This window comes from Juglans microcarpa x Juglans regia, chromosome 6D (assembly GCF_004785595.1).
Source record: "Juglans microcarpa x Juglans regia isolate MS1-56 chromosome 6D, Jm3101_v1.0, whole genome shotgun sequence".
NCBI classification, from domain to species: domain Eukaryota; kingdom Viridiplantae; phylum Streptophyta; class Magnoliopsida; order Fagales; family Juglandaceae; genus Juglans; species Juglans microcarpa x Juglans regia.
The window spans coordinates 4,081,306-4,103,917 of record NC_054604.1 but is presented as its reverse complement, the minus strand read 5'-3'; the positions used below and the strand labels follow the sequence as shown (position 1 = coordinate 4,103,917).

Below are 22,612 nucleotides of genomic sequence, written 5' to 3'. Positions count from 1 at the left end.
GATTCCTCATGATTTTCCTAACCACACATAATGGACATGCAATATTTTCAGTGTTTTTGGATATTTTTCATTGTATAAAATTAAAACATTTTCTAATATATAATAGAATATCAATAAAATCGACATTTCACATTTATTTTAGTATGGTGTAGATTCAAGATAATTTCATGAAATTAAAAGGAAAACAAAACCAATTTTTTTTTGTAATTTTATTCAATAATTAAATTAGTGGATATTTAATACAAGTATCAAATTCGTTCCAAATCTTTAACAAGTTTGTACAAAATAATTACTTGGTATGGGTAAATAGAGAATATTATCTAATGATGATAAATATGTCACGTTTTACATAGTAAAATAAAAATAAGATGAGAGTATGGTATATAACATTTCTCTTACTTTAAATATACTCTACATCAGCTAATCTATTATTTTTTATATTATTTAAATATTATTATTATTATTTAATTACTTATTTTAAAAAGTAGTGTGATGGTGAGATATATAGAGAAAAAAAAAGAAAAATTAATAATTTTTTGTTATCATAGATAAATAGTGCTTATCCAAATAAAAAATAATTACCATAGGAAACATTATTAAATGGATTAATAATGTATGCTTTATAGGAAAACTTATAAACCGTTATTATCGAATTTTCAATTTTTTTGCGAAATGGGTTAACCATTGTCAATTTTTTTTTTTTTTTGAAAGATTACCCATTGTGATTGTTTGAGAATTGACCAAAAATATTTATTAATTTCCATAAAGAGAAAAAAAAAAGAAAAAGAGAAAGCACTGGCAGTAGAAGTCTCCGCCCGTCACGTGTGAAAGCCATGAAATCATGAATGTCATACCACGAGTTCTTCTACACTATCATCCCACAACACGGACAAAAAAATTACTCAAAAAATGAAAAAACAAAATAAAAGCCGTGCGTGTGATATCAGGGCTCACCTCACAGCCTCTCTCTCCTCTTCTCTCTCCCCGACTTGCTTGGAAAAAACACAGGGTTGACGGCAGAGAGGCGAGCCGCCACCTCTATCTCTCTCTACATCTATCTCTCTACCTCTATATCTCTACCTCCATAGACAGACCCTGTAAGTCATTCACCATTTCAGGTACCTCTCCCTTTATCCGTCTATGAGTATTTTTAGTGTTGTTTTGCTGGTTATGAGCTGTAGATGTTTTATGGGAACCATTTGTTTTGCTAGTTGAAGAGGGGGTTGTTTTTATTTTACATCTCTGGTGATTGAGATAGATGAGTTTGTTGGACAATTTTTAGATTTGGTAAAAAGGTTGTTCTTTTGAGTCTGGTCTTTGTTATAACAGGTGTAAGAACTTGTATTTAAGAGGTGAAGTTGTGTTATTATGTTGTTCTATATGTGTAAATTAAAGGAACCCTGACAGTAAAATGAAGGGATTTAGATGGTTTAAGTTTATTTTTCCTTTTCTTTTTCTTATGGTAATGATTATGGCTTTATCAGCAATTGGGAGTGCCCTTTTCTTTTCTATTAGGAGCAAGGAAAAGAACATCTAAAATCTACCGACAGTGATCCATTTCAACATTTTGTTCTTTCAGGTTTTGATGGCCGTGGGACTATGTTGGTTTAGCGGATAGTTTTAAACAACATGTATAAGTTGTTTAAAAGCGAAATCGAAGTGACAAAATTTACAATTTGAAGTGGGTGGATTGATTTTTATTAACATCGGGTTCACCTTGGGCTGACATTTTCTTGTTTGTTGCTTTAAAATTTATTATTTGAGGAAAAATATTGTGTCTCTGTTTTGCGTACCACTAGAGACTCCGTCACCATTATAAAAAACCATCTCTGACTTCATTTCATGCTTACAACAAGAAATAACTAATTGCATTTGGTGCTAGCTAGAAGCAAATTTTGAAAGTGTGCTGGATGATATTATAGGACATCTGTGGAATAATGTCAAATTAAATCGATTATGGTACTAGTTAACTAATCAATATAAGTTACTAGTTTCATATGCGTTTTGTATCTTGTTGAAGGATATCAGTTTTGAATTCTCCCAGTGAGAAATTCAACAAAATATGTGCTTTTAACACAAATTTGCCCCTCAAAGATAAGACATCAAGTTATTTGAGGTTTCAGGACCACTTGAGGTGTCAGTTCAAGTGAAAATGCTAATGATGTGGAATCGCATTCATACAAGTATAGGGAAATTCGTGTGTTAGTGGTAAGTTGTGGTGTTTAGGTATGGTATTGTCTGAATTCTTTGCCTCATATTGTGTAACAAAGACAATGAAGCAGAATATAAAGGAAATCCGTTAGCATGTGTGGAGGATGCATTATGGGCTTTAACACTTTATTTTTATATCAAGCCACAATAAGGGCGCACGGTTTTTTTTTTTTTCTTTTATCAGTAGAGGGTACCCAGTTACTGGGAGTCATGTTGTGACAGAAATCTCAGTACTCTTTTCTAACAAGTTCTTGCCAGGAAGAGCAGCATCTGAGCTGATTGTGGACGGTGATTACTTTAAGAGGTCATCTCTTGTTGAGAGAGAGAGAGAGAGAGAGAGAGAGAGAGGGGGGGGGGGTGTGGGGGCAGGATTGTCTATACTCACCATGTAGTTTTTAACGTCTGAAAACACAACTCCGATAAAAATTGTTCGAAAACACATCTTTGAATTGGTGACTTGTGTGATTAAGATAGTGTGCATAATTTCACGTCTCTTTGGAAAATCACAAGGTCTGGTCTGTCAGTTCAACATTTGCTTGGAAAGAAATTTCCATCAAGGAATAATTGATGGTTTAATTATTTTTTTCCCTTAGTTTTCACCAATCAATGTGGTTTTGGATGTTCTTCCATATGCTTTGCCCAACCTTTGTTTTCCCCTGCAGCTTGTATGATAACACCATCATGGCTATATAGGGAAGAACCTAACACCCTTGGTTCACTTGTATTTAGTTCATCCCTTTACTTGTATACACTGCTTTCAACATTCTAGGTTTGATGAAATGGACAAAAACCCACTGAAGGGCTTGTTATAAACTAAACTTACATATAATTGCATGTTAAGTAGTATGTGGATCGATATATGAGATGTTTCTTTGTTATATATGAATTCTTGTTCTTTCCTTTTAATTTACAGATTTTTAACATATTTTTGTAATCTCATATAGTGTTTTATTGTAGGTGTAATCGGTCTGGTCTGGTTGGTCTTGGATGGAGGTTTTGGATCGGACCAACCGTTAAGGCTTGAAGACCGGACCGGACCACTTTGGCTCGGTCAGGCCGGTCTTATCGGGCTGTTTCGGTCCTGGCCACTTTTTTTCTTTTGTTTTTTTGTTTTAAGTTTTTGATGAAAAAAATGTATGAAATGATAAAAAAAAGTAATTGGGTGATTTAGTCTAAGTTGTCTAACTAAGTTTAAGTTGTCTAACGAAGTTTATACTTTACTAATTAATTGTAATAAATTAATAATGTTAATAGTATGTGTATTATCAATGTTCAATAACAGACATTCACATATAACATTTTAGTTAATAGTTAATAGCCTATCTTAACATATTACACGGTAATAACTAAGTATAGATACTTAGGTTACGAAAAAATTTACATAATTTTTTGGTTACGATTTACATTACTACATAAAAAAGTCACAAAATGTATAATATATTATATAAAAATTATTTAAAAAATGATCTAGTGGCCAGACCGCAGGTCCACTCGGTTTTCTAGGTCCAGTCCAATATTTTTACACCCCTACTTTATTGCAAACAAGAGCAGGAAATCATGTTCTTGATGTATTTGGATAGATTGACAAACACTTTCCTGGATATAAGCATCGGCAGAATGTCCTTATATAGTAATGCTACTATAAGAAAAAAAATATGATCCTAATGCTACTATAAGAAAGAAATATGCATTTTCTTTCTTGCAATGATGAGATTGGTATGTTTTAATACTTTAATGTCTATGCTTTTAACTTATTTGTGATCCTTGAAACCTTATTGCGAAGGTGCTACAATATCTGCAGATGTTAAGAGCAAAACAGATCGGTAGTCTTTCCAGTAGTGCTAGGTCCTTTTTCCTTAATGGGTCACGATGTGGTGCCGCAGATGGAAGTTCATGCACTTGCTGCGAAGATGAAACTTGTATTTCAAGAAGACAGCATAAAAGAAATGAAGTTCTACTTGCACAAAAGCCATCCACCTTAGTATCCACATCTTCAGGAAGGGTAGGAACGTTGGTTTCAGAGAAGTCAGTTAAAGTGCTAGGCTCTCAGAAGGCTGAGAACGTTGGCCACCAGAGTCCTCTAAAACAGGTTGTTTCTGCCCCAAGTTCGTTGCGGAGATCCGATTGTGTAAGTTATGCTAGTGGCATTGATGCTGCTCAGAAGGATGTGGTACAGTCATCTCCCCTGGTTGCCGATCAGCTTGTCAAGGCTGGTATTGCAGCAGTAAATTTTCTGTCCGATATTGTAAATTATAAGATTCCTCTATCAGGTGGGGATGGAATACTAAACACACCAATGAACTGTATGGTTGATCCCACTAGGCCTCTTTCCAGCATCAAACCATCAAATGTGAGACGCATCAAAAGAGAGAACTTTTCCAGTGTTCATCCGAAATCATCTGTTGTGCAGATAGCAGATGGGTCAAGCCATACGACAAACGAGCATGCTGCAAGGGATAAAGTTGATAGATCAAATTTGGTTAAAAATATTAAACATGTTCCTTACACTGAAACTGGGAATTCGGTGGCAACTCACAGTATATCTACGGATACTCGTGAGAAGAAGACTGTACCACAGAGACCAAGATTTCATTCGAATCGCTTCACATCAAATATTAACTCCAACATGCAGACTTCAGATGCAGAGATTTTGGGTTCTAACAGTAGAGGTTTCAACAAACAGGGTAGAGGTTTTCACAAAGCCCCCAGTAATCTGACAATGACGACTGGAATTGCTCCAATCAAGCGGCAGGTTGCAAATACTGGATATACTGTGGATAGTGTTTATCAAATACTGCAACAACTGAAGTGGGGCCCTGCAGCAGAAAAGGCTCTTGGAAATATCAGATGTTCAATGGATGCATTTCAGGCAAACCAGATTCTCAAGCAACTTCAGGACCACTCAGTTGCTCTTGGCTTCTTCTATTGGTTGAAACGGCAACCTGGGTTCAAGCATGACGGGCACACTTACACCACTATGGTTGGCATCCTTGGTCGTGCCCGGCAGTTTGGCACAATAAACAAATTACTTGATCAGATGGTGAAGGATGGCTGCCAGCCTAATGTTGTGACATATAACCGTATGATTCACAGTTATGGTCGTGCAAACTACTTGAAGGAGGCGCTCAATGTCTTCAATCAAATGCAGGAGGAAGGATGTGAACCTGACCGTGTCACCTACTGCACACTTATTGACATCCATGCAAAAGCTGGATTTCTTGATGTTGCCATGTGTATGTACGAAAGAATGCAAGAGGCTGGCCTTTCTCCTGACACATTCACTTACAGCGTTATCATCAACTGCCTTGGGAAAGCTGGGAATTTGACTGCTGCCCACAAGCTATTCTGTGAGATGAGAGGTCAGGGTTGCATTCCTAATTTAGTCACCTACAATATCATGATTGCTTTGCAAGCCAAGGCAAGGAACTATGAGACTGCCTTGAAGCTTTATCGCGACATGCAGAATGCAGGATTTGAACCTGATAAAGTGACGTATAGCATAGTGATGGAAGTTCTTGGCCATTGTGGGTACCTTGAGGAAGCTGAAGCAGTGTTTGGAGAGATGAAACGGAAAAACTGGGTCCCAGATGAACCTGTTTATGGTCTTCTAGTAGACTTGTGGGGAAAGGCTGGTAATGTTGAAAAGGCTCGGGAGTGGTATCAAACAATGCTCTATGCAGGTTTGCGGCCTAACGTGCCAACTTGCAATTCCCTGCTCAGTGCTTTCCTTAGGGTGCACCTACTGTCAGATGCATATCACTTGCTACAAAACATGGTGGGTTTGGGTCTAAACCCTTCTCTGCAAACTTATACCTTGCTCCTCAGTTGTTGTACAGAAGCACAATCATCATATGACATGGGGTTTTGTTGCGATCTCATGACCATCACAGGCCACCCTGCACATACATTTCTACTGTCCATGCCAGCAGCAGGACCTGATGGTCAAAATGTGCGGGATCATGTAAGCAGGTTCTTGGACTTGATGCATTCTGAGGATAGGGAGAGCAAGAGGGGACTTGTGGATGCAGTGGTAGATTTTCTTCACAAGTCAGGGCTCAAGGAGGAGGCAGGTTCAGTTTGGGAGGTGGCTGCACAAAAGAATGTGTACCCAGATGCTGTCAAAGAGAAAAGCTCCAGTTATTGGCTTATTAACCTGCATGTTATGTCGGATGGTACTGCCGTGACAGCACTGTCAAGGACGCTTGCTTGGTTTCGCCGACAGATGCTAATTTCAGGGATAGCTCCCAGCCGAATTGATATTGTAACTGGATGGGGTCGGCGGAGCAGGGTGACAGGATCATCTTTGGTGAGGCAGGCCGTGCAGGAATTATTGAATATATTTAGCTTCCCATTTTTCACCGAAAATGGCAACTCTGGGTGTTTCGTAGGCTGCGGAGAGCCTCTTAATAGATGGTTGCTCCAATCTTATGTGGAGCGGATGCATCTACTGTAGTTGAAGTCATGATTTTGTTTAATCTTTGATTATAGCTCGAGCACAGTTTTGTAGCTGCCTCGTGCATTAGTATGTTTCTATGTATTTAACCTTGTTCCTGTGTGTAGCTATTTTAAGTTTCAGTGGAGAATGTGTCAATTTTGTGAGGTTCCAATATGTTAGAACTAGATGACATGGTGTTCTGCCTGACATGGATTGGATGAGCCAGACAACAATCTCATTATTTATTGCTGCTTGATGCACTGTCATAACATGGATCTGTAATATTTATTTATTCACCAACCTATTTGCTCTGGCCTTTCGGCTTTACCCAGTTGCATTGCATTCACTTTTATGGTCATCTTCTTTAGCACAAAACTACTTGCATTCATTTCTTGTGATGAAATTTAAGGCGCAAACATGTTTTAGAGTAGAATCCAGCAACTTCTTTTGTCTGTCATTTCCAGCATTTAAATCAAGTGTTCTCAATTAACTAAAGTACTAGTTGTTTGAGAGATTTTGATACTTCTTGAGAAGATATTAAACTCTTCTACTATTTAAATGAAGTAATTAATTTCCTTGAGAATCTATGAGGTTTAATCGAATATTACAAAATTAAAAATATTTGGAAAATAGAAAAATGCCAGAGGGAATAGTTTAGTACCATTCCATATGCCCAAAAAATGATTTTTTATAAGGACAATAAACATTGATGGCTTGACCATATTTGTGAATATTAAAGTCTTCATAGTTACATATACAATTAATGTAATCATATCACGACTTAATCAAGAAAATAAAAAGCACTAAAATTCATATTTCTGTATATTATATTTAATATCCATTTGAATTATATTCAAAAGACATAGACACAGTCTAAAATATTTATACAGAAGAGAAATTCTACTCATCAATCACTATTTACTTCCACACTCTATACTTACAGTTCTTATTTTTTTTTTTATAGGGTGTGTAGTATGAGATGATTAATAGTGATTAATGAGAAGAATTTTTTTATGCAAAATTTATACTGATTGAGAATTTTACACAACAACGATAAATATTGAATTTTAAATGATCCAAATTGTAGACAATTCAAAAATTCAAATTTAAAATATAATGGAGATCACATTTTGATACAGAGTACTAACCTCTCATGATCTAAGATATCTCAAATAAAAGAAAAGAAAAAATTAAGGGCAGAGAGAAGAAAAAGAAAAAGAAAAAGAAATGGTTAATTAAATCAATACATTTTGTAGATGATGGGGCACATATATATATATAATCAGCATTTTGTTAATCTCTGTGTTTCACCCAATCAAAGAAAGAAAGAAAGAAAGAAAGCTTACCCCCGTCTGTGGGTAGGTGCCTGTCTGTCGCACACAGACCACCACTCTCTTCCTTTTTTCAGTTTTCTTTGCCTAGGTTTCGCCGCCGATCCTTCTCCGTCACCGTCTCCGTCTCCGGCTAAGTCCCTGCTGTCCCCTCACATTTTCTTTATATTTCTCTATTATTCAAAGTAAGTCTCTTCTTCTATAGTCTATACCCCACCTCTCTCTCTATATATTTACACGCGCGGATATAATACATGTATATGCATGTGAATCGGATTGCTGCAAACTCGATTGATGGGGCATAAGAAGCGAAACGTCGCTCGCTCCAAGCAATCACCGGCGGCTCAACCGGCCGCCGGCGGCGGAGCGGATTATGCTACTCAAGCGGAAATCGACTCCTTCCCCAATCCAAATACCAATACCCACAAGAACCAGACTAAGATCGAGCCATTGGTGGAATCGAACGGTTCGTCTTACTCCACTGTCAAGCTTGAATGCGAGAAAGCCCTAACTGCGCTGCGGCGCGGTAACCACACCAAGGCGCTGCGGCTCATGAAGGAGTCATGCACTCGGTACGAGGGTTCGCCTCACTCGGCGCTGATTCACCGAGTCCAGGGAACAGTGTGTGTTAAAGTAGCCTCCATCATTGACGACCCCAACGCCAAGCAGCGGCACTTGAAGAACGCGGTGGACTCGGCGCGTAGAGCTGTTGAACTTTCGCCGAATTCAGTCGAATTCTCGCACTTCTACGCGAATTTGCTCTACGAGGGGGCCAACGATGGCAAGGAGTACGAGGAGGTGGTGCAGGAGTGCGAGCGGGCGTTGGCGATCGAGAAACCGGTCGATCCTGCCAAGGAGAGTTTGCAGGAAGAAAGCCAGCAGAGGATATCATCGGCAGAGGCGAGAATTGGGCATGTTCAGAACGAGCTGAGGCAGCTGATTCAGAAGTCGAACATTGCGTCCTTGTCGACTTGGATGAAGAACTTGGGGGGAAGTGGGGAGGAGAAGTTCCGGCTGATTCCAATTAGGAGGGTTGCGGAGGACCCCATGGAGGTGAGGATGGTACAAGCAAGGAGGCCGAATGAGATTAAGAAGGCCACCAAGACACCCGAGGAGAGGAGGAAAGAGATTGAAGTGAGGGTGGCTGCGGCGAGGTTGTTGCAGCAGCATAAGTCGGAGTCGGACAGGGCCCAATCCCATAATGGGGGATTGGATTCGTCTTCAGGATCAAAAGTAGCTGAGCAGCGACGAGGCAAGTATGGGGTTGTCAGGAAAAATGGGTCTAGGGCGGAGAGGAGGGATTGGGTTTGGTCCTATTGGAATTCTATGAGTGCTGATATGAAGAAAGAGTTGCTTAGGATTAGGGTTTGCGATCTGAAGGCCCATTTCGGTTCATCCAAGGATGGTTTAGCTAATGAGGTTTTATCGGAGGCCCTGTCATTTGCCGAGGCTAATAAGACTTGCAAGCTCTGGGTTTGCTGTCGATGTAACGAAAAGTTCTCTGCTTCAGAGTCTCACATGCAGCATGTTGTGCAGGAGCACATGGAAAACCTCTCACCCAAAATGCAGTCAGTTTTGCCTCAGAATGTTGATAATGAAGGGACTGAGATGCTTCTTAATTGTCCTTGGAAACCGCTAGATTTATCAGCTGCTGTTAGGATGCTTGAAATTCAAAGAAGAAGCAGCTGCAAGGATTCTGAGTTTGCAGAGGATTTCTATTTGGGGAATCGTACAGAGGAGCGTGAGGACTGCTTCAAGGATGCATGGGAGTCCTCTTCCCCTGAGAATGATAGTTTCAAGGATAGTTGCAACAACGCTTCTTTAAAGAGCAGCAATAGCAATGATAAAGTTGCCAACATTGAGAGTAGAGAATGTGATGACGGCCATGTCTCTTTGACGTATTCCCCTTCTCATAGCTGGCCAATATCTGATGATCCTGAGCGCGGAAAACTTATTGAAAGAATTCGTGCTGTGTTTGAGGTGCTTATTAGACAAAAATATCTTGCTACAAGTCATCTTAACAAGGTGCTACAATTTACAATGGATGAGCTGCAAGGTCTTGTTGCTGCTCTTGCTTCTGGTTCCCAGCATCTGAACCTTGGTTTGGATCAAACAGCTATATGTATCTGCTTTTTGGGAGCAACCCAGCTCAAGAAAATCCTTAAATTCTTGCAGGAATTATCGCATTCTTGTGGTTTAGGTAGGTATCCTGAGAAAAGCAGTAGTGGTCCCATGGATGATGCAACCAGTGGTACTCAAGCGCATGAGATTAAGGAGAAGATTGTTCTTAATGGAGATGGATCTTATCTTCTTTTGGATGAATCTTTGCTGCCAATTGAATGTACTCCTGGCATGGGTCATGGTGCTGCCATTGATGATGTGGCTGCTGATGGCATCGCAAATGAGGATCAACCTGATGCAGATGCTTTACTATCTTGGATATTTGCAGGTCCTGCAAGTGGGGAACAGTTGTCTTTCTGGATGCGTACAAAAGAAGAAAAAATGCAACAAGGATTGGAAATTCTTCAGATGCTTGAGAAGGAATTCTGCCACCTACAAAGTCTCTGTGAGGGAAAGTTTGAGCATTTGAGCTATGAGAAAGCATTGCAGACAGTGGAGGAGCTGTGTTTTGAAGAAGGTAAGAAGAGGGAGAATTTTGTAGAATTTGTGCATAGAAGTTATGACTCTGTTTTGAGGAAGCGTAGAGAAGAGCTCCTTGAGAGTGACAATGATGTACTTATCAAAAAAGAGAGTGAGAATGATGTGATGTTCCTCAGCAGTAGGTTTGAGCTCGACGCTCTTTCAAATGTTTTAAAAGAAGCAGAAGCGCTAAATGCTAATCAATTTGGATATGAGGAAACATACGGTGGGGTGACTTCTCAGTTATCTGACTTGAAACCTGGTGAAGTTGTTGATTGGAGAGCGAAGGAATATTTTCACCCAGTGGACACTTGTATAGAAGTTGCGATTCAGAGGCAGAAAGAACAGTTATCCATAGAGGTTTGCTTGTTCTTCTTGATGCACTTTGTTTTAAGGTTCTTGACAATGATCACTGCCATTTAACTCACTCATTTTGTTATGCAGCTCAGCAAAATTGATGCACGAATCATGCGAAATGTTTCTGAGATGCAGCAGTTGAAACTAAAGCTTGGGCCTGTTTCTGCCCTTGATTATCGGTCAATATTATTGCCTCTAGTCAAGTCATACCTGAGGGTTTGTATTGAGCCTGTTTTTGCGACGTTACTCCTTTTTATGGACCTAATTTTTTTTGTATTCTTTTGCCACTCTTTGTTTTTAGGCACACTTAGAGGATTTGGCTGAGAAAGATGCCACAGAGAAGTCTGATGCAGCGAGAGAAGCCTTTTTAGCAGAGCTTGCTCATGATTCCAAGAAGGGTCTCAAAGGAGGAAGTGATAGTTCCAGGCATGCACAGGAGAAGACAAAGGATAAGAAAAAGAACAAGGAGTACAGGAAAACCAAAGATTCAAAGGTTTCCTTTGTGTGGTCTGGTTTTGTTTCTGACTGCAGTGCTAGTTATTCTATGTAGAAAATCCATTATTATCTGATGTTTTCTTATTTTTCAGGCTACCAGTGGTCTCGAGCCGCACACACTTCGTCCTGAGGCTGTTGAGCCAACGTAAATCTTCCTCTTACTCGTAATATGCATATTTGTGCCACTCTTTCCAAATATGCAACAATTTGACTCTGAATGCTTATCTTTTTTTAATAATTCTTGATATGACTCTTGCAGCAGTTCCTTTCCAGTTGAATCTGATTGTGATCATCAAGATTCTAAGATTGTTGTTTCTGAGAATGGCAATTACTTAATACAACAGGAAGAGGAATTTAAACTTAAATTTAAGCTTGAGGAGGAAGAAAGAATGCTTGAAGAAACCTTGGAGTATCAAAGACGAATTGAGAATGAGGCTAAACAGAAGCACCTTGCTGAGCAACATAAGAAATATACTCGACCATATACAGAGGTGGCAGAAGGATTGCATGATGTTTACTTGGAGTCTGGTGCAGATGATCAAGATGTGCATCAGCAGCTGATACCTTGTACACAGGTAAAATATTTGTTCTTTGGCTCTATTGTTTGATTTAATTCGATAGTAGTTGTGCTTATTTTTCTTAAGTTCCATTCTCCATGGATGATTGGAATGTTGAACTGAAAACTGGCTATAATATGACAACCAGTGCTATACTGTTCAATCTAGAGTAACTTTTATTTATATATCAAGGAGTATTTTATCAACTTGCACCTTCTCAGGAGCACTTGGCACTGGAGGATGGAGTCCCTAACGATCTAGAAGACATGCTTCCAAATGGTTCCCCTCTGCCAAAAATATCTACTGTGTCTGGTGCTAAAAAGATGAGTAATATGAATCACACAACAGCTAAACAAGGTTGGTAAACTTATGGTTCTCAGATGAGGCTTGGGCTGATTTTGATATTAGAGGATGTTATAATTGTGTTGTTTGTTATGCAGTCTTAGCTAATGGAGGGATTGCAGAGGATGGCCTTTTGCCATCTGATCAACGAACAGGAAAGAAAGGTAAACGGCGAAGGAGTTCCTCCAAATTGGTCGATGGAAAGGGTCAAGCTATGTCACCTGGAAAGGAAAATATTGATGTTGGGAGTTCACATATTGAAAGTAGCTTAAAAGAGCAAGATAGATTTCATGACCCCCTCTGTGCAGACAGCGGTATGCCTTACACTTTCACCCGGATTTTTTTTGCTTTGGTACTAGATTATTTGAAGCATTTGAAGCTTTTTCAGCCATTTTTGGGCAAGTTTTGTTCTATTAATCTTTACAATTCCTTCTATGAGATGTTTGTTCTATTAATCTTCACAGTTCTTTCTACGTGATGCACATAATTTTTCTTGGCCATTTCGGGAGTGTAGAACTAACATCACATAGGTTCTTAATGTGAAAAACAGCTGGCTCTATTCCGGTAGACAATGGAACAAAAACATTGAGACAATTGCAAGTAGAGGTTGACGAGGAAGAAAGGTTCCAAGCTGACTTTAAACAAGCTGTGCTCCAAAGCCTTGGTAATATTCTTCTACCATCTCTCTCTCTCTCTCTCTCTCTCTCTCTCTCTCTTCATGTTAGCCTATTGATTTATGTATTGTTAAACTTGGCATTGAGACCTCTACAAGTCAACTTATGGGAGCTGTATCATTAGAATGCTGACCAATTGATTAGTTGTTCAGCTAAGATGTGCTGAGATCTTTCTTGAAAATTATCCATACTGGGTATTTTTTCCTGGGTAAATTGTTAAGTCACGCATGAGTTATTTTTATACACTATGGTTCCTGTCTAGGGTGAGCTTCAGCCTAATTTCTAAGGATTCTTACTGTAGCTAAGTGGTTCAATTTGGAAAAATATGATTGATGAATAATGTAAGTGGATATGGTTACCTATCAAAACAAAAGAAGAAATAAAGATGAAAAATGTATGTCGTGTGTATGAAGACCACTGGCCAGGTTTGAGAAAACCAAGTGCAAGTTATGTGACTATACTTTCATGAAGGTTCAGTGGTAAGAGAGCCTTGGTCTTGGTGGTATGCTCCCTTTAGGTCTAAGGTTCGAACCTTTAGGTGCAAACAATTTCTAGAGGCGATTGGATTGGGGGGATTTCCTATAATTTTCATTTTGGTAAGTGATTTCCTAGTGAATTTATTAGGTGCTCATGAATTTCCTATTGAATTTCTTGAGGTGTACTTGCAGGAAACTCTTGCCTGGCTTGTGCACCCCTGGGATTAGTTGGGACTTTGTTCCTGTACACTGGTGTCAATAAAAAAAATTGGAATAAATAAAAGAAAAATATTTAGGCTTGCTAATCTGACATCTCTTGTATGTTGAATATGTGAGCCTTGGTCAGGTTGGTTTTGCCTTATCTGAACCATTCTAAGGGACTTTAAATTTTAATATGTTGTATGCAGTGTTCTTTTTATACATTATAAATGCATCTATATATATATATATATATATATATATATATATATATATTGTAAACGATGCTTAAATGAACTGAATATGTGAGAACTGAGAGTGGCGGTTTTCACCTTTAATAAAATTTTCTTATCCATCTAAGTGACCCCCGTCTTGTTCACCGTCTGTTATATATCCATCTTTATGCATACTTTCAAGTGATAAATTTACCTGGACTTACCTCATAGATTATACCTCGGTCTCATTTAGTCTTGTTGATTTTAGTATTAAATCACACCTGACAACCTACTTTAGGCCAATTGATTTAGATTGGATGAAATATTGTCAAACTGCATTGCAATAGCCATATTAATTCATTTACCTGAATTCTGAGTGCATAGATTCAACGTCTCCTCTTCTTTGAAGTAGAAATTGTTTGCTTACCCTCTGATCTTGTATATATATTGTTCTTCAGACACATACAACGCTCAAGCGCAGAAGAAACAACCTGTGGTTTCAAGTTTAAGGACACAACAGAGGATTTGTCCAGAAGCAGATAAGTTTGATGTTTCACCAAATGAAGGCACAGTGGATGTGAATCATGCAGATGTCATTGGTACTGGCCTGCAGAATGAAGTGGGCGAGTACAATTGCTTTCTGAATGTTATCATACAGGTACTGAGTTATTTTTCCAATTTATGATTTGTACTATATGATTTCATTGCTACTTATAAATTCATTTCTTCTCTTCTGGCACTTTGGCCTCAATATTGTTTTTCCTTTCTCCTCTGCTTGAATTCAGTCCTTGTGGCATTTAAGACGGTTTCGAGATGAGTTTCTGAGGAGATCAACATCAGTGCATGTTCATGTGGGTGATCCTTGTGTCGTTTGTGCATTGTATGAAATCTTTACAGCCCTGAACATTGCATCAACAGATATGCGAAGAGAAGCAGTGGCCCCTACTTCTTTGAGAATAGCTCTAAGCAACCTGTATCCTGATAGTAACTTCTTCCAGGAGGTAATTTGATGGGGCTTTGATTGTATGACTTGCCTTTGATATAGTTTTTACATGTGTTCAGTTTCCTGATTCTCATTACCATCAATTTAGTCATGGCATTGCTCTTGATGTGTCTAATATATTGTCAACTGCCAGGCTCAGATGAATGATGCTTCTGAAGTACTAGCAGTGATCTTTGACTGCCTTCACAGGTCATTTATTACTGGCTTGACTGTTTCTGATACCGAATCGGTGGAAAGCGATTGCACGGGGTCTTGGGATTGTGCAAACAATTCTTGTATAGTGCATTCCCTTTTTGGAATGGACATTTTTGAAAGAATGAATTGCTACAATTGTGGTCTGGAGTCCCGACATTTAAAGTATACTTCCTTCTTTCATAATATAAATGCCAGTGCCCTCCGAACCATGAAGGTATCTTGATGGAAGATTTCTTTTTCTACAAACACTTATTTTTGTATCTGTAGGAGGTACTGTTTCAGGGACATTTTTTTATTTGTCAAGTCTGTTTACTGCTACTGATTTCCATTCACCCTTCAGGTTATGTGTCCTGAAAGTTCCTTTGAAGAGCTTTTAAATCTCGTAGAAATGAATCATCAGTTAGCTTGTGATCCCGATGTTGGTGGCTGTGGGAAGCTCAACTACATCCATCACATTCTCTCAACTCCACCACACATTTTCACAACAGGTGAATTATGAGTTGTTATGAAAATTTTCACTATGGCACTAATGCGTTATTTTGAATGCCAGAATCTTATGTTTGGTCTTTCAGTCCTTGGTTGGCAGAATACATGTGAGAGTGTTGATGACATAACAGCAACTCTGGAAACCCTAAGTACTGAGATTGATATCAGTATCCTTTATCGTGGTTTGGATCCCAAGAGCACGCATAGTTTGGTTTCAGTGGTATGTATGCTGGGATGAATCTCGAATAAGCTTTTGATGTAAATATTTTAGAACTTTTTTCATATGACTGGAAAATAAGAAGATATATGCTTTGTTTGTTTGGCATGATACATTTTCTCTGTATCAGAGAAGATTGTTTTCAGGGAAATAATCTATTTCCTATTTTTGGCTGGAAGTAAGGAATATTTTTGGCTGCTGTTTGGTGTTAATGGGTTAGGGGATGGAGGAAGGGGGCCAGATCTTTTGATAGATGGAAACGGTGAAACAGTGCCAGAACCTTAGTAGCAATGGAAGGGTTCAGATCGAGGGAGACTTCATAACTTGTGAAGGCAATGACAAAGAACTTCCCTTTTTCTTTCGCCTTCTAGGGCTTACCATTTTAAGGCCAGAAAATGACATGCTTTTCCAAGGAGTAACTCATCTTCCTCCCATTTGAGTTTAGTTTTCAGTTGATAAGGAAAACATTTTTCGGTGACTGGGTTTTAGATGGTGTTGGAGAACAAGCAGAACATCTTCTGAAAATATTCTAAACCAAAACAGATGAACCGTGGTTTGTTTGTTATTTTCCTGGAAAAAAGATGACCTTTTTGTGTTTGGGTTGATAAAGATTTTATGACTGAAACCAATATTGACCTGTAAAAAAAAAAAGAGTGAAACCAATATTGGTTTTAAACTCTATTATTTCTGCAAGCATAGATTCCATCAAGACCAATACACCCAATGATGTAGAGGTACACACAGCCAAGCTTATCGCATGCATAAACTTCCCGCAGCCCACCCCCCTTCCCTTCCAAGTTGCCTTCCAAGCAAAAATGTAATCTATGGTTTTGCACGTGTGTTGTGGAACCATGAACCGGAGAAAGTTTCAGTGTAACCTCCAGTTTTCTATTCTATCTTTACTTGTACAAAGATTTCTATTATTCTCTAATATGTTTCCTGTAACTTTTAGGTTTGCTACTATGGGCAACATTATCATTGCTTTGCCTATAGTCATGACCATGAACGGTGGATTATGTATGATGATAAAACTGTCAAGGTAAATTCACCTTATTTCATAAATATTGCTTTCTGTTCTGTCCATCCAATTTGTGTTACAATCGATTTATTTTTCAGGTCATTGGTGGTTGGGTCGATGTTCTTTCCATGTGCAAAAGAGGGCACTTGCAACCTCAGGTTCTTTTCTTTGAAGCTGTAAACTAGTTTCGTGTTGGAAATTGTCATGCTGGATTAGGGAGCAGAGTTTGACATTCATCTGCTGTCTACGGTGAGGTGTTAATGCATTATTGCTGCTGAAGCTGGTGCAGTTCAAATAGCGAAACCTGCAAGACTTGGTTTTAGGAAATATTGTGAAGTTTTGATATAAAATTGAGTTGTGGAATTGAACTCAAGAGTTTTGGAGCAACTGGTCCTGGCAGGAAAAGATCTTGTATTAAAAGAGAGGTTTTTGTTTGAACGTAAGGACGGCAGATGACTGAAGAGCCCGAAGCATAGATTTTGGTTCTCTTGCTTCAGATTGTTTAGGAATAGTCAAGTCATCCTTGGAGTTGTCGTTTCATTCCTTGGACCTTTTTAATAAGATGGTTGGTTGGGGATGATGGGGGGAGGGGTGGTGGTGGTGGATAGAGTTACTATAAAGATTGCATGGCCGTTTATACGTTGGAGGAGCATATCGTAAGCTATTTAACGATGTAAATGAGTGCAGGTCCTCGGGAGCATATAGCCAGTTGTAACAGGGTAAAAATTCAGTGAATTAGGTTCAAAAGCTCTTCAAAATGTTTTTTTTTTTTTTTTTTTTGGAGTTTTGAATGCCTACCTCCCCCTCTACCCTGTATAGATCGGATCATGGTGCTGCTTATAAAAAGATCGTTACGGCATCATCTTGATAATGCCCATGTGATTAAGAATTGGAAAACTTTTGCTCCCAATTTCTGATTATTAATGTCAATTATCGTCTAAAATTTTGCTTGTCTTTTATCACCTCTATAGTGGAGGATTTGTGCATTGGCTGAAACCCATCTATGGTCTATGTTTTGACCTTTTTTTTTGTTTTGACAAAAAAAAATTTAATACGTCGGTTTCTCTGTACGTTGAGAAGGTTTTGCTGCAAGCTTGCGTGGAGATAAGATGGACCCAGCTTTTGTTCGTTGGAGATAGAAAAAGGGGGAAATCATGTATTGTAAGGTGGGCAATCATGAATTTCTATTTCGAGCTCTTCCGTATTACAACTGACAAGGATGCTTGAACCCATCTGGAATTCATTTGGTTTGGAAAGCTTAGGCCTTATTGATCAACATGGCCACGCTAAATATACTGTAAGAAGAGTGGGGTTTGCTTATTAATAAGAACCAAAATAAAAGACGTGAAATTGCATTATCACCCATCTGATAGAAGAAAAAGGAAAAGAGTTTTAAAAAGTGATGCACAATTACTGTCCAAGACGTCCCAACTAGGTTGGGAGCTGGTGAGTGAGAAAAGGAGTGCAACACTGGAGCTTATATATCAAAGAAAAAAAGAAAAAAAAGGAAATGACACGACCACAGACACCAAAATGAAGGAGTTGGTGTGAAAAAGCTATATATGAGGCTATGAGCAAGGTGCAACAGCACTAATGAGGTGGCCCAAAGAGTTAGGCCTCTCCTCTAAACTCCGAACATTTGTCCCCCAACGGTGCTGACACATGACTTCCATAATCAAAACAAAACTAAATAAGCAATCACCTATTATCTCGCTTTCGCTTCCTTCTTCTTTTACTCAGTCTCTTCCTCACCCAGCAAAATCCGGTCTTATTAGACCTGTTCAGATCATATTGCTACCCATTTCAGTTCCAACAGCCCCACCCCCTCCAACCTCTCTCTCTCTCTCTCTCTCTCTCTCTCTCTCTCTCTCTCTCTCTCTCTCTCTCTCTCTCTCTCTCCCCCCTATACCATTTCTTCCACGTTCTTCCTTATATTATCACCATATCATATCTCTATGACCCCTTAGTTGTTATACCATTTATTGTTTTCACCCTTCTTCTTATCCATCGTCTATCATGATCGTCATCTTCTTCCTTAAAACATTGCTTCTTGGATTCCTACTAGCAACACCATAAGGTGTTGGGAACTATGACCCTTAAGGGTGGCACGAGCCACGCTTGCGCTGCATGCAAGTATCAAAGGAGAAGGTGCTCCGCTGAGTGCCCTCTTGCTCCTTACTTCCCTGCTGAACAGCCAAAGCTATTCCAAAATGCTCACAAGTTATTTGGTGTCCGCAACATGTTGAAGATACTAGAGCATTTGGAGCCTAGTCAGAAAAATGAGGCAATGTGGTCTATCATCTGCCAAGCCAACATCCGAGACAAGTCTCCGGTGTACGGCTGTTGGGGGATAACGAGGCAACTACAGTACCAAGTGCTTCTGGCAGAGGAGGAGCTTCAAGCTGTTAATGCACAGCTTGAGATGTACCGGCAACAACATCAGCAGCAGCAGCAGATTTCTTCTATGCCCATTGATATGACCTCGCAGTTAGAATTAGGTATGGCGCCCCCCAGCAATTCCCTTTCACTTTTCAACCATACTCCACAGCCTTACAATGTCGTCCCTGCTTTGCCTGTAACGCAACAACAGCAGTCTTACTCTAATAGCAGCAAAGCTGGTTACAACTCCTCTGCTTTCATGGATACCAAGGATAATACTGCAAACCCTTTTTGGGTTCAACATTCTTTTGCCAATAACAATAACAATTCAATGGCAACATTTCAGTCTCAGTTGGCCGCCTCCCAACCACTCGCTATCCAACAAGTAGTTCAAGACTATGATGAGATGCGTCCTTTCTTTGATACCATTGATGACAGACAATCATACATTGATTCCAAAGAGGCTTATGAATCAAGGTACATTTATCATTTTGGGTGCTTTCATCATTACATAATCGTTTAAACTAATCTGAACAATGTTGAGGTTGGGAGTTGAATATATGGTTAATAGGCTTCATTCGTCGCGATGATGATTAACTTCTCTTAAATTTGGAACTGCAGTTTTTTAGTGTGATTTTCATTTGATTCTCAAATACTTAATGTTTAATGTGACCCTGCAGCTCGGAAGAATCCTTGAAAGATACAAACCAGTCAATTGAGCACGTTGCAGAGAATGAATTGAAGAGTGCTGCTGCATGCTTCAGTCTTACCAGCGTCAACTGATCAAATGAGGCCAAGAACTGTAGCTTGTTTTCCCATTCTTTATTCTATTTCCCCAAAGTTGGTGCATAGAATAAATTCCACAATTTTGAGATTCTTTCTTTTTAACTTAATGTCACCTATTCTTTGAACAGCTCATAGTCGATTTTCTAATCAATATTTGAGATATTCCATGTTTCTAACTACGTTGGTATTCTTTTGTTTGTGGGAATCAGTGAATGTTTCTCAAACTTGGCAGATTTAAAGCAGAGGTGCTAATTGTCGCCACATTTTATGCCGATCTATTTTCTTCTTCGCTATCCACCTATATAAGTTTTCACTTAAATTTATCATCGGATTTGGGCCAAATTGGATAGAGCTTTGGCTTATCAGTGAGTATTGTGGATTAGGAAGACTTTGACTGCAAGCAGTCCTATGCTCATCTCTGCAGAACCTGATTTTGTTCATTACATATGGTCCTACCCCATTTTGATTCTTGAGGATGTGATGAACCAACCCATAATGTTTTCAAAAAAGTGGTGGGGAAAGGCTGGTCGTAGCCTGTTCTTGGAAGTCATGGGTTGGTGAAACTTATTGCCAAGCTTAATTAAGAATTGGAACAAGACGGTCCTGTTTGGTAGAGTGGAGCAACAACTGCAGCAATTAGAGGATTCCATTGTAGAGTTAGAGGTAGATCTTGTTAACAAAGGGATGGAGCTGGAGAAGTCTCTTCTACAGGAGGAAATACTTATTAAAACAGGAGGCCCGAGAGAAGTGGTTCAAGAAAAGAGAGATGCTAAATACGATGAAATTTCCTCATGCTACTCTCCACAAGATATACATGATGATCATGAAGCAATCAAGTATTTTTTTTAATGATCTGCTCTCTTCAAGTGATTCTATCCCTAGCTAGTCAGTCTTGCTTATTTTATTACTCGGTGTTGTTGTATTGGAAAGGAAAAATGAGCAGTTATATAGAATAATGCCTTCAATTGAGGAAGTACTAAAAGAGGTTTTGCATGCAAGACATTCTTCTTGATAGCAGCACGAGTTCGGATGGGTTTATCTCGAGCTTTTACCTTGAATATTGTTGCAGGTATATCGTGAGGGTGGATGTGTGCATGGGAGGCTACAAAAGATTTCATTAATGATGCTTCTTTTCCTCCTTTTTCTTCCTCATCTTCTTGGAAGGGAAGAAGTATGGCTGAAAATGTGTCCCTTACTCAGGAACTTGTGCTTTGTCTCAATAAAAAGAGTTAAGGGGATGCAATTTAATGGTTAAAGTTGACATGGCCAAGCTAGCTAGGTAAGTATATGATTGATTGGAATATTGAAAATTTTTGTCCAACAGTTTGGAGGAGTTTGGATTTTCTGCGCCATATGCAAGAGACTGTTTTGAATTTCATTTATTCAACATGGTTTTTAATTATGATGAATGAGACATATAAGAGGTCTTTGTCGTCTGGTGGGGTTAGTACGCAGGGGGGTTTATTGCCCGTCTATCTTTTTTGTGCAAAACGAAAAATGAGTTAATTTCTTTTGTGAAAAAGTAGAATAAAATAAACTAGAGGAGAAAGAATAAAGAATGAGATATATGTTGTTATGATGGAATAGTGAAGGGTGATGGTTGATGGAATAAGCATGACCAAGTTGAATTGATGGGCCAGCACCAGCTAGCCTTTGAGTTGAGGTGACGTTTTGGGTCGAACAAGATTGTTAGGTTAGGGTTTAGTCATTAATTAGATTGATGGGCAAGTGGGGAAAAAGGATGAGGACAACAAGAGAAGTTGTGCTTTTGTTTTCTTCGTAATTTCCTTGGTCATAGATCATGCAAGTCAGAGGCTAGATGGCTACCCAATCAGCCAGATTTGCATGTTGGATTGAGTAGCAAATGCAATATGATCCAAATCAAGTAGTTTGCATGGGTGGGCCATATACTAGAGAATTAATGTTGTCATGTTAATTTGATTGTTTAATAACCTCTTGGATTGAAGTTAATTGGGAGAGCTAGCTAGTTTGAACAAGTGTTTTGGGTATATAGAAATTTCATGTGGAGTTGGGTTTATATATAACAGTTAAGCGCCCACGACTATATGTTTGGATGAAACGCGCATGAGATGCCCTAGACAGATGGGATTGTGGCATGAGAACATGCTCGAGATCATGAATATTATTGGTCATGTGTGTGTGTGTATATATATATATATATATATATATATATGTAGGGTTTGTTGATATTAGTTGTCACATATATTAGTATATATAATATACGTACGTAACTACTAATTAATTAAGGAAGACGATGGGGCTTATGCATGCGTGATGAGCATTTCGTGTTGCATTTGGTCATGAGATCACGACGTACGTACGTGAAAATGCATGATATTGTGGCTCACGTACCTAGTTTTTAAGATTGGATGTTGTTGGTCCAATATGAGTACTAGTACTATAGATTGACGTACGTTATTATATATGGAAAATAAGACAACTTGAGAGAGAGAGAGAGAGAGAGAGACTATTATATATCCTCATTGGGTTAGCTAGCTGTCTTCTCGACTTGTTACCATGTTTAAATGAGATTTGGTCGTTGATGCCCCACCTACATGACTTGTGTGATTTAAGAA

At 38.9% G+C, this 22,612-nt stretch overlaps 3 protein-coding genes across 10 annotated transcripts; all 3 read left to right on the top strand.

The window, feature by feature from the left end:
• The first annotated feature begins 885 nt into the window (after positions 1 to 885).
• On the top strand, positions 886 to 6,786 carry LOC121234265 (pentatricopeptide repeat-containing protein At1g74750-like). 7 transcript variants are annotated; one of them, XM_041130141.1, is made up of 3 exons: positions 911 to 1,097; positions 3,169 to 3,289; positions 4,013 to 6,786. In XM_041130141.1, exon 3 carries the CDS (start codon positions 4,013 to 4,015, stop codon positions 6,662 to 6,664), a length of 2,652 nt encoding a protein of 883 aa, XP_040986075.1. In that variant the 5' UTR covers positions 911 to 1,097; positions 3,169 to 3,289; the 3' UTR covers positions 6,665 to 6,786. The 7 variants fall into 7 exon arrangements, 6 of the variants coding, with proteins under 6 accessions (XP_040986075.1, XP_040986072.1, XP_040986074.1 ...); XM_041130138.1 differs by having other exon boundaries at positions 911 to 1,118; XR_005934353.1 differs by lacking the exons at positions 3,169 to 3,289; positions 4,013 to 6,786 and adding an exon at positions 2,124 to 2,529 and having other exon boundaries at positions 886 to 1,118.
• A 1,167-nt stretch (positions 6,787 to 7,953) lies between these two features.
• On the top strand, positions 7,954 to 17,786 carry LOC121236126. 2 transcript variants are annotated; one of them, XM_041132635.1, is made up of 15 exons: positions 7,954 to 10,977; positions 11,062 to 11,190; positions 11,276 to 11,467; positions 11,562 to 11,614; positions 11,732 to 12,044; positions 12,248 to 12,383; positions 12,467 to 12,682; positions 12,919 to 13,032; positions 14,390 to 14,589; positions 14,717 to 14,932; positions 15,068 to 15,343; positions 15,470 to 15,617; positions 15,702 to 15,835; positions 16,785 to 16,871; positions 16,949 to 17,786. In XM_041132635.1, exons 1-15 carry the CDS (start codon positions 8,272 to 8,274, stop codon positions 17,033 to 17,035), a joined length of 5,007 nt encoding a protein of 1,668 aa, XP_040988569.1. In that variant the 5' UTR covers positions 7,954 to 8,271; the 3' UTR covers positions 17,036 to 17,786. The 2 variants fall into 2 exon arrangements, with proteins under 2 accessions (XP_040988569.1, XP_040988568.1); XM_041132634.1 differs by having other exon boundaries at positions 11,729 to 12,044.
• Positions 17,787 to 18,207: 421 nt separating this feature from the next.
• On the top strand, positions 18,208 to 21,452 carry LOC121236127 (LOB domain-containing protein 27). Its single transcript, XM_041132636.1, has 2 exons — positions 18,208 to 19,706; positions 19,910 to 21,452. Exons 1-2 carry the CDS (start codon positions 18,940 to 18,942, stop codon positions 20,010 to 20,012), a joined length of 870 nt encoding a protein of 289 aa, XP_040988570.1. The 5' UTR covers positions 18,208 to 18,939; the 3' UTR covers positions 20,013 to 21,452.
• Positions 21,453 to 22,612: the final 1,160 nt, after the last annotated feature.